We start from the raw sequence: 12,780 nt of genomic DNA on the forward strand, positions 1-12,780 counted from the left end.
GTTACATTACACTAAGTCGCTAATGACTTTAATTGTTTATGCGACTATAAATAAAAGTATTAAAAAGAAATCAAATAAAAGTAAATATATTTACCAGTTTTTTTTATGTTATACAGAATCATTAAATTTTTTAATGAGAAATTGAACCAAATTTATGGCTTAATAGATTAATCAATTTATCTATCCCGAAGTATTTCTCTTATGTTCAGTGACAATACAGTTTTTTTCACTATGTTGTTAAGTCATACTTCTTGGTTTTGCTGATTGATTTTATATTGATATTTCGAGTCTCCGTATTAGTGCAGCTTTTTACTTACCCGTTCGCTATAGCTATATAGAAGGAAAAGTGTGGTGATCAGTCAAAATTGGGTATATCCGGTTTTCACCGAATCTAGACGAATTGATTGACCCCTAAAACCCAAAAATAAGCGAAAAATGCCATCGAAATTTCCGCGATAAAATTTACACATGTATATTTTGTACAAATATATACATACGTATGCTTTGTTCGTATGTATGTTGGCGTATAAATCGCCTTATATCATCTCCAGAACGACTTGACCAAACTTGACTATAATTTTTTTTTTCTTTTTTTGATAATTTTGTGAATATTAAACAACTTTTGCAAAAAAGGTTTTTTGCTAAATTTCACCCCCTCCCTTAAATGGTTTTAATTTTGAAGAGTTATGGAAGACAGTACAATGGTGATTTTTGCTGCAATTTTTTTATATTTTTGTAAACAATTATTAAAAAAAACATCTTTTACATGAAAATGTTTTTGCTAAATTGCATGCACCCCACTCGAAAAAATAGTAATAATTTTGAAACGTTGTAAAAAGCAGTACAGTGAGTCTTTTTTGCTGCAGATTTTTCTATTATCATCTCCTTTGATCCACAAATTTGTTCCCCATCAAGTGGGGTTTTAACCAGCAACCCCCCTTACACAACCCACATCCCACTTAGTGGCCGGATTACTGCTGTATTCGTTTGTTATGTTGTGACATTACAGGTGAGCAATAGAGTTAAATAAATGGATAATATTTAAAGTGTAAAATTTATTTTAAGTGGCTGCTAGTACCGCCACACCAGCGCGAATGAAATATGGATGCACGCGCGCTTTAGTTAGAATAATTGAATTAAATAAACAGAAAATATTGTATTTAGATAAAATGATAAATATTTTTAATTAAGTTGTGTGTGTATGTATGTGTAAGCCGCGCATCAGAAAAACATCTGCATGACGGGATAGTCCTATAACTGTGTTGTCCGCTTTTTTAATTTAAAGCAGATAGGCAGCTGCATCCCTTGTTCATATGATGAGCATGCCTATTACACTATGGATCACCAGCCCAGAATGTGATGTTACTTAAAGCCTAATAACAGAACTGTGGCTAGCAATAGTACGTAGGTATCATTACCATTAAAACAAAATTCTTTTGGTCAGGCCTTGAACTTCAACTTCTCAAACAAGTAGGCTAATTAATTCAAACTGTTTTATGTGTATCACCTGACATACATACAACCATACAATGATTTTTTGATTTTTCTAGTCTGTTCATTTAATTATATTGATGTTATTTGTTTAAATATTTTATTTCATACTGTCATGTTCGTGATTCTAAAAGCATATTGAGAGACTATCAAACGTAAAATAATAATGAAAATACGGATATATAACATACAAAATAGTAATTTAAATTAAAGAGGACAAGATTTGTTTAATGACAGTTAAATTATAAAAACAAGAATACAATCCAATTTACTTAAAACATTATAATGACCGTCAGAACCTAATATTACATTAATAAAAAGATAACACTAAATAAGTCTAAAGTTCATGCAATTAAATTTTTGCAAGTATTATTACTTTTAGTGTTTATAAAAGAACTGCTCTTCACTTTATGAATGAATATAATACTATCACTACTGTTTATCAAACAACTTTTGTATTCACCCATTGCCCACAAAGAAATGCTAGTGATGTACCCTACCCTCGTTGTTACCAAACCCATACGAATATCGCCGTCATCGCAACTGCATTGTTCTCATGCTTGCAAAATTACTCATTGTTATCGTTTGTTATCACGACTACACAGAATACGGCCTCGCAGAACTACTGACTCTTTTCGCTGGTCCCTAGCAGAATTTATATCCTCTGGCATGCAAAACCAGTACCTGACTCGTATCTTTTAGTTGTTGAAGCGTAATAATTTTCATTGTTTGTACCTTCATGTTTTTCTGTAAGTGCTTATTCCATTCCAGTAACCCTTCTGGTTGAGCAAGAGCTTTAAGAAGTGCCATTGTCTGTATTAGAAAGAAATTATTAAACGAACCTCTAAGAACAGGATTCCTTTTAATCCCTTCTGCATTTTTCTTTCAATTATTATTTTCTCTTTCTTTCTTTTTAATTGAACTGACTGATGGCCAAACTGCTCGCACAAGTTTCAAGCATGCTCCACAACCTCTCCATCAAATCTCAAACAATATACCGAACGTGTTGAGGAGACATAGTGGACAAAGTACCCAGATAGGTCTCTGTTGTTACGGCCAGGCTTCTAACAAGTGTAATCTGGTGCTTTTTCATATAAGGATCTCTACTCCATGCAACAATGAATGATTGAGGGAACTGGGGAACATCCCTTTCCATACAGAACTCAACTGGCCCATCTTCCGCTATTGGTGTGAACCTACTGTTACAGAGATAGATCTGAATAATTTTTCTTAAATAAGGTGGTAAATCTATCGCCTTCAGCTCCTGGAGGAGCTGACCACTTTATGCTATTGAATTTGTTCCCGACATCCAGGAACATGATTATTGGCAAAACAACTTCATGTACCTACTGCCACAAACTCTGATCTTCTATCAGAGTGATGGCCATTATCAGGGCAACGATAGTAGATCTTCCAGGTCAAAAACCATACTGATGGCCAGATTGCTCGCACAAGTTTCAAGCTTGCTCCACAGCCTCTTCATCAAACCTCAAACAATTTGCCACACGTGTTGAGGAGACAAAGTGGACAAAGTACCCAGATAGGTCTCTGCTGTTATGGCCAGGCTTCTTTAGCAAGTGTAATCTGATGCTTTTCCATATTAGGGGCCCTAACCCATGCAACAATGAATGATTGAGAGCCCCAAAATCTCAAGTAGCGCTTGAGACAAGATTTGTCTTGATCTCCTGTTTTTTACCCAAAATAGAGCTGATATGATTTATTAACCAAATGTGTAATATTTCTTTGAGATTTAAAAATTAATTCATCAAACATGTAGCAAAAATTGTTAGGATTATTTTACAACTATGAGACATTTTTATATAAATTACTGACAACAAACAAAAGACAATATTTTGTATGAAACGCAACAAACACAATAATACAAGCGTATATCAAAACAATAGGAATGAAACAAAATACAAACTCGCGATGGTGTTTGCATGAAAGACAGAATGAAACTGATTCTTTGAACAGGATTATTACATTGAAAATAGTGACTGAGACGATTATATCATTTATGATGTCATTAATGCTATTAATTAAATCCTCTGACTGTGATGAATTTATTTTTTGTATTAGGAATGATTCACAGTAAACGGGTAGTATTGATGTCATTCTATGATGTAATATGTCACACTGGTCAATCTCCCAAATTATTCCACTCTGAGCCCCTTCTAAATTTGGTTAATTTATGTTTTCTAATTATAATATGTCTTATCTTGTATTGTATATTTTGTAATATCATATATATAAATATAATTTATATTTCATTAAATTATTTAATTTTGAGGTCATATTTGGATTTAGTACCAAGATATACAAACGAATAAACCAAAATTATTGTATAACAAAACTTTTGTAAAACGTATTAAAGGAAAGAAAATGAAATTAACCATATGAGGTGTTTCATTCATGTAATCTTGTTTTAAAATTTATGACTCATAATGAAACCTTTAACTTTCATGATGTTAACATTGCTTTATTTTATAATTGATTCACACTTATGGTTGTGCTGATGCTGACATTTCATTTATTACACAAGTCAACAAAAAACAATAATTTGGAACCAAGAGAAAAGTAGGTGAATTAGAATGTATTTTTATTCTGAATCTTAAAATGAAAACAGTTTTTTTAATCATCCTCAGATTTTCAGTTATGTCGCTTTAAAATATTGAGAAAATTTTTAAATAACAGAATACAAAAATAATAATTATAATTATAATTACAATTGAAATTCCTACCTTTATTTTGCATACATTTACGTTTATCTTAATTTGTTTGTTTCTTATTTTCCTTTTATGTTCAGTGAACTCTTCTCTTTTTATCATCCAGCAGCAGTCACTCATCATAAATTCATCTCATCTGCCTTGATAATGTTGTTTTATCTGTAATATATCTTGGTAGAACCTTTCTCCTTGTTCGTCGCTGATATCACTCGAGTTTAAAGGGAAAAAGTCCAAATGAGAATGTAAACAATTAATTTTCAGTGACATTCTGCAGCCTAAATTTTAGTAGTTCACTAAGAGTTCATTTACAAGCTGATAATATTTTTCAGCCTTTTCATTTCCAAGAAAACCAGTAATGACATTTTTGAATGACTTCCATGCTGCTAGTTCTTTAGGATTCATTTTGCTGTCAAATATATTTTCACGAATTAATTTTCCTGTTTGTGGCCCAGTGAATATTCTCTCTTTTTATTTGGCTTCACTTAATTGTGAAAACACCTCAGCTAAATATTTAAATCCCTTTTCCATCTTTATCTAATGGTTTTAAAAAATTCTTCATCAGCTCTAGTTTTATGTGTAGAAGTGGTTAAATAATACAATATGCTTCCAAAAGGGGAATATTGACAACATTTTCCTTTCCTGGGGTATAGTGATTTCTTTTTGATCAGTTTTTAATTGTGTAGTATTTATCTGTAGCTCAACTATCTCACAAACACAAGAAACATGTAATACTCTGGAGACCGAGAGGAAGCCCTATCACTTTCAGGTCAGTAATGATTTGTCATGAGTGTTCATCATATTTAATTAGCTTTTAAAATTTATGACAGACTTACATATGTTTCTTTCATTCCTGCAACATGTGCTACCGATAGAGAAGAAAACTTATTCGAGTTATGCAATAACACTGCCTTTAAGCTTCTTTTTGATGAATCTATAAATAAATGCCAATCATTAATAACATATTTTTATTTCCAGTTCAGACATTAGCCTAACATCATGGCAGGAACAAATTAAACCATCTCTTCTAATGTATTTCAGTAAATTTTCATTTCAATTTTTATACACTTAAATTTTAGAATCCTTGTTTAATAAATTCCATTCTTGAAGATGTGAACCTAGGAGTTCTGCATGTTGTTTTGACAAATACAAATCACGAATTAGGTCGCTCAGTTCAGCTTGTGTGATGAGGTGAGATCCAGTATTTGATTGTGTCTTCTGGAATGTAATTAATATCTATTGAGGTTGAGGAGGATTCATTGGTTGAGCCTTGTGGGAATCAGAAATTTCTTTCAAAGAAGTTGGACTGATTGGAATCTGTAAATCTACACCATAGGTCTCATAGCTGAACTAACATTTGGACATGCAATACTGCTTTGTTTAAATTGGAACTAGTACCAGTCGTTAAGCAGACACCAAAAAGTAGGCTCTCGCTAAATCATAGGTACACCAAAAGCCAAATACTCTTTTTTCCTTTATACCACTCAGTTAGTTTAACATAGCACTTGATGCATGCTACATAAAAAATACATTCTAATTCACTTACTTTTCTCTCGGTTCCAAATTATTTTTTTTTTATTGACCTCTGTAATAAATGAAATGTCAGCATCAGCACAACCAAAAATGTAAATCAACTATAAAATAAAGCAATGTTAACATCATGAAAGTTAAAAGTTTCATTAAGAGTCATAAATTTTAAAACAAGATTACATGAATGAAACACCTCATATGGTTTAATTTCATTTTCCTTCCTTTAATACGTTTTACAAAAGTTTTGTTATACGATAATTTTGGTTTATTCTTTTGTATTTCTTGGTACTAAATCCAAATATGACCTCAAAATTAAATAATTTAATGAAATATAAATTATATTTACATGTATATCAATTATATTGACATTACAAAATATACAATACAAGATAAGACATATTATAATTAGAAGACATAAATTAACCATATTTATAAGGGGCGCAGAGTGGAATAATTTGGGAGAGTGACCAGTGTGACATATTACATCATAGAATGCCATCAATACTACCCGTTTACTATGAATCATTCCTTCTACGAAAAATAAATTCATCACAGTCAGAGGATTTAATTAATAGCCTTTATTATTGACATCATAAATGATATAATCATTTCAGTCACTATTTTTACTATAATAATCCTGTTCAAAGAATCAGTTTCATTCTGTCTTTCATGCAAATACCATCGCGAGTTTGTATTTTGTTTCATTCCTTTCTTTTTCCTGTTTAGCCTCCGGTAACTACGTTTAGATAATACTTCTGAGGATGAATGAGGATGATATGTATGAGTGTGAATGAAGTGTAGTCTTGTACATTCTCAGTTCGACCATACCTGAGATGTGTGGTTAATTGAAACCCAACCACCAAAGAACACCGGTATCCACAATCTAGTATTCAAGTCCGTGTAAAAATAGCTGGCTTTACTAGGGCTTGAACGCTGTAACTCTTGACTTCCAAATCAGCTGATTTGGGAAGACGCGTTATTTGTTTCATTCCTATTTTTTTTTATATACACTTGTATTATTGTCTTTGTTGCATTTCATACAAAATATTGTCTTTTGTTTGTTGTCAGTAATTTATATAAAATGTCTCATAGTTGTAAAATCATCCTAACAGTTTTTGCACATGTTTGGTGAATTAATTCTTAAATCTCAAAGAAATATTACACATTTGGTTAATAAATCATATCAGCTCTATTTTGGGTAAAAAACAGGAGATCAAGACAAATCTTGTCTCAAGCGCCACTTGAGATTTTGGAGCTCTCAATCATTCATTGTTCCATGGGTTAGAGCCCCTAATATGGAAAAGCATCAGATTACACGTGCTAAAGAAGCCTGGCCATAACAAAAGAGACCTATCTGGTACTTTGTCCATTTTGTCTCCTCAACACGTGTGGCAAATTGTTTGAGGTTTGATGAAGAGGCTGTGGAGCAAGCTTGAAACTTGTGCGAGCAATCTGGCCATCAGTATGGTTTTTGACCTGGAAGATCTACTATCGTTGCCCTGATAATGGCCATCACTCTGATAGAAGATCAGAGTTTGTGGCAGTAGGTACATGAAGTTGTTTTGCCAATAATCATGTTCCTGGATGTCGGGAACAAATTCAATAGCATAAAGTGGTCAACTCCTCCAGGAGCTGAAGGCGATAGATTTACCACCTTATTTAAGAAAAATGTTTCAGATCTATCTCTGTGACAGAAGAATCACACCATTAGTGGAAGATCGGCCCGTTGAGTTCTGTATGGAAAGGATGTTCCCCAGGGCTCAGTACTAGGTCCTCCAGTACTAGGAGGACCATTACGAAAAACATTATGTAATCATAATGGTTTTCTTAAGCTGGAATGGCTGGGGGGCCAAACCACTGATGTATATGAAGACAACGTGGTCCTAGTAATTGTTGACAAATCAGACTTATGATGAAGGCCAATAGATTCGCTGAAGTAGCAAAGGCATGGTTGGAGGACAAAAGAGCTGAAGTTAGCCACGGTGAAGGCAGAATTCCTCATTCCAACCGACAGGGGAAAGCTTCCTTGTACGGTTATCCAGACAGCTGAGCCGGTCATACACTCAGTTGCGTCTGTTAAATACCTGGCTGTATGGCTAGACAGAATTAATTTCAGGGAATTATTTCAATTATGACTGAGGTTGAAGGATCCTATGTAAATACTATCAGGATAAAATTAAGATATATTTTAAATTCTATTTCATAAACCGCCAGGTAGAGAATACTTTTATAAGACATATCAAGTTGATAAGTCTTATCAAAGTATTTTCTTCCTGGCGGTTTGTAAAATAGAATTTAAAATATAATTTTAACAGTATATAGGAATAATATAAATTTTAAAAAGATTAATTTTAATGAAATAAATAGTAAAAAGATGGAGTTTTTAATACATTTTCTCAAAAAATTATAATTTTATCCTTAATTTCTATTAAGGATAAAACAATTAAATTCATAACATAAAAGGTAAAGAAAAATATAGGTAAGGTAAATTATAGTAAATAAAGGTACTTCCTATTTATGAAAAATGCATATATCTATAAAACAGATAGAGAACATTTACAACTATAATATAAATTGTGTTTATCATTATGTGCCAAATGAATAAAAAATTAAAAAATAAAAAAAACTTTTTAAAAAAATGTAATACCAAATTAAAAATACTTGCTGTTAAAAGGTAAAAAATGACAATTTTTAAATTTTAAGGGTTAAATTAAAAACTAATATCTACTAACAACCTACTAGTTTCTAATAATTTTGTGCCAATTTGAGAAAGAGAATATTTAAAAAGAAATGATTTTCCTTTAATTAGGGTGCTTTTTTAAGTCAGTATATTTTCAGTTAGTGACTGAAATCCATCCTTTTAAGATTCATATTATTCCTCTGTACTATAAAATTAAATTTAGTAGAATTTAAATGTATATAAATTTTTTTAAATACTAATAAGCTAGCAAAAGTCTTGCTATTAAATTTTTACATAGAGTAGTTGAAAATCCTATTTTAATAAAAATAAGACAAAAAATGCAAAGAAATACATAAAGAAACTATTACTGAGTGTAGGCTAAGGATTTCTTGAATGATGAAATATGTATTGCAATTTTTGTCTTAAATTCTGTTGAATTTTCACACAATAATTTTGAATATAAAAATGACATCCTACATGATTCTACAACAGTTCAATACGAAGCAATGATGATGACAAATTAATGAAAAGCGTTTAAATTCACCATGATAAATTACATTGCAATATAAATAAAGTAACTTTTTGATTAAACATTTTTCTGTGTAAGTTACCTAGAAAAAAACTTACACAGACACTTTCAGAAGAGTTTTATCTGTAAGAGAAAAAACATCAAAGTTGTTAAAATGAAGAAAATTATCAAAATCTGATGAGTGTAAGAACTGAACATAATATATGGATTTAATAAGTGCTTACCTAAACTATAAGGAATTGAAGGATAAAGCAAAAGAATAGATGAAAAGACAAACAAATAAAAGTGACTGGTTAAACCAGTCACTTTTCTTTATGACTATGATAGAATAATGGTTTTCTAAGGACTAGGAAGTGTTAATTTGAACCTAACAACAAATTTTGGCCAAAAAACCAAGAAAATGATTAAATTTAATAAATACTCCTATGGTTCTGCCCATATAAAATATAACTATACGTATGCCAAAACCACAAGTGATGAGTGTTAGTAAGAAAAAGATTTCATTAATATATTCAATGGGGAAAAAATTTTTAGAACAAATAGCCATTAATATGCTTGGAAATCTTGGTAACATAAAACAAAAACAATATAGAAGTAAGAAACAGGATTCCTATAGAAAAGAGAAAAGTAAACAGTAATACTAACAGGAACAAAAAACCTGGTTGAATTGAGGAAAAGGTTTTTAAATGTTTTGTGTTGAGTATGTAACCTGGTTGTGAATCATGTATAGAAAAAAGTTAAAAGTACTAACAATTTGAAATGAGTTGGTGAAGAAGAATGGAGAAAAGAGAACAGACCAAATTATTAATTATGAAGAAATTAAAGAAGGGGAGATATATAGAACTTGATGAAAATAACAGAAAGAAGAGACATACATCTTGATTGGATACATCTTACTTAGAAGCTCTTCAGCACAAGAACAGGAAAAATTATAAGGAAGAAAAATGATTGAGATGATGACAGACACTAAGAAGAAAATATCAGTAATGAAGTGAAGGCTTTAGATCTAGAAAAGTAGAGGCTGTTCAGTTGAAATCTGTCTAAAGACAAATTTATGAAAAAGAAAGAAAACCACTTAACCATTATCATAATAAATTCTGAAAATTTTAAATGCATTTCAAACTTTCCTTACGGATTAATACCTAGAACATTTCTTAGATCACATCCTTAACTAAAATTTATAACAATAAATTCATTCACAATTTAACTACATAATCAAAAAAACTCTTCCAGTATTCTTTAATAATTAATATGATTGATAATTATTATTTTAACATATTGTTTTTAGCAATTGCAGAGTTAAAATGTTAACTTTTGATAGCTGACTTAATAAACTTGCAAGTAATATCAGAAAATTTTTTTGGATTTTCAGCATGTAACCAATGACCAGCATTTTCTATTTTAACAAAATCAGCATTTGGAAATAACTTTTTAATCTTACCTATATCGTCAAAATTAACAAAATCTGATTCTGCTCCACAAATAAACATGGTTGGTCCATAATATTTACCTTCTTGTAACGGAAAAATTGTTATATGAGGATCATAAATTTTAATAATAGCGTCAACATTAACTTTCCAATAAAATTCACCACTTTCTGTTTTGGCAAGATTCATTGATAAGAAATTAGCTAACGATTTAGATTTAATTGATTCTGTTAGCTGAGCTATAGCCAAATTTCGACCATTTGAAAGAGTTAATTTATTGTCCAATTTTACATCTTTTACAGCAAAAAATAATTTATTCATTTGTTTCATACTGTTAGGTGAACTGACTGGTGAAATATCAGCAACTGTTAAACTTTCAACCTTTTCTGAATATAATATAGAAAATAACATAACAGCTCTTCCACCCATACTGTGACCAATTAAAGTAGCTTTCTCGATATTATTATCCGACATAAACAAATTAATATCTTCAGCTAAATGAAAATAAGTATGTTCATTAACATGAGGACTATCACCATGATTTCTTGCATCTACTAAATAGACCTTTTTATTTGTTTCAGTATGGAAAACTTTTGCTAAACTACTCCAGTTCATTTTTGAACCAAAAAGTCCATGCATTATTATAATTGGATATTTATCAATTTTAGACACTGATTTTGCATCCTTCCCAATTACAGAAAATGCCATTTTAATTGGTTTCACATTTTCTTTTTGAAAACTAGATTTTTTTCTAGTGGTCCTGTAGTTAATATTAACCATATCTTTAAAAGTGTTTATCCAAAAATATTTAGAACTCTCTAAAATGTTTTTGAAAGTTATCATACTTGTATTTTGTTTACTTAACCTTATCAATATCTTTCAAAAATAACACAATTATACTGAAGTAATTGAAAAAAAATAACTTTTTATATATTAAGTAAATATTTTTCAAACAGATTCACTTATGTAAAATATCATTCATAATGATATTAAAATTCAAATTTGAACTTAATAGATAACAAATATTAATAAACCTACTGCTAAATATTAAATCTATTTTAATAATCCATATGATAAGTATTACATGTTTTCTTCTACTAAATATAAAATGTAAACATCTGTACAATAACAACAGGATAAAATATATATTTTATGATATTAAGTAGAAAAATAATTTATAAAATTTGAATTTAAATCTGACGGTTTGTGTTAGAAATAATTATTTAATTTTTATGAATTTATATTAAAAATAAAAAACAATCTTTATCAGTTAATCTGTATATTAAAAATACATTTTTTGAACTATCTGTAACAAATAGTTTAAAACTAATTAAACTTTATTCATTTTTTTTTTTTAATTCAGCAAGTAATTGTGTATAGCATATGTTACAAACCTTGTGTATATCCAACATAATGTAGGCTCATTATTAATGATGCAATATCATTTTATCAAATGATTTTGTTTGCCTCATTCTTTATTACACAATCTTGTTATGTAAATAAATTTGATAATTTACTGAGAAAGTCGTAAAGAAAAATTAGTGTAATGTTATAACAAAAGTGGAGAGGGGTTGTTTCTATTTGATGTTGAAAACACCAGTAAAAAATAACACTTTTATATTTAATGCCATCATGATGATGATTTGTTACTGGAGAGTAGAGGGTATCAGAAATTGAACTCAAATCTAATCCTAAACTTATAAATATATGAATTATTTATTTCTTTCTAAGAAAAGGAATCCTGAAGTGGAGTAATAAATTTTTCAGTTAAAACTTTCTTTATCCTTTCTGTAATACATTTTTTCTACTATCACAAGCACTAATATCATATGGTTGTCTCCATGAACAACAGTCACACATAAAATGGTTACATTAAAATAAAGCTGACCTCCATGGTGTGAATTGGTACCATTTCAGCCTTCTATCTGGATGGTCTCAATTATAAATTCAATCAGATTTGACAGCTTTTATATTAAAAAAAAATCTCCTCTTGATATATTCTATAATTATGTTCTGATCTGAATCAAAAATTTATTTATAACAATTTTATTTACTTTTAAATAAATTGCACTTTTTAAAAGAAATTTTTTTTTTATAAGTTTTTTTTCTCAATCTGGTTTTTTCAGTAACAAGATATTTTCATTCTACACATGCATCAATCAGTCTGGTTTAATGTAATTAACTGTATTTTACTTCTAAAGGTTAATTTTTGTTAGACAATTTTTTCAACATACTGTAAATTATTGGGATTACTAATGAATAAGATTTCTACCATTTCTGTGCTTATCAATTTTTGTCACCTTGTTTATTTTCTTGTCTTTGTCTTTTTTAAAAAATACTTGATCTGATTTAAACAATACTTGTAAAATGTTTTTATCTTTCAAAAGTTAGTACTTAATT

The 12,780-nt window shown here is 29.8% G+C and overlaps 1 protein-coding gene across 1 annotated transcript; it reads right to left on the reverse strand.

The window, feature by feature from the left end:
- Positions 1 to 10,260: 10,260 nt before the first annotated feature.
- LOC142328283 (sn-1-specific diacylglycerol lipase ABHD11-like) lies at positions 10,261 to 11,160 on the reverse strand. Its single transcript, XM_075371987.1, has one exon. The coding sequence runs from the start codon at positions 11,158 to 11,160 to the stop codon at positions 10,261 to 10,263; it is 900 nt and encodes a 299-aa protein (XP_075228102.1).
- Positions 11,161 to 12,780: the final 1,620 nt, after the last annotated feature.

This window comes from Lycorma delicatula, chromosome 7, assembly GCF_047948215.1.
Source record: "Lycorma delicatula isolate Av1 chromosome 7, ASM4794821v1, whole genome shotgun sequence".
Classification (NCBI taxonomy): Eukaryota; Metazoa; Arthropoda; class Insecta; order Hemiptera; family Fulgoridae; genus Lycorma; species Lycorma delicatula.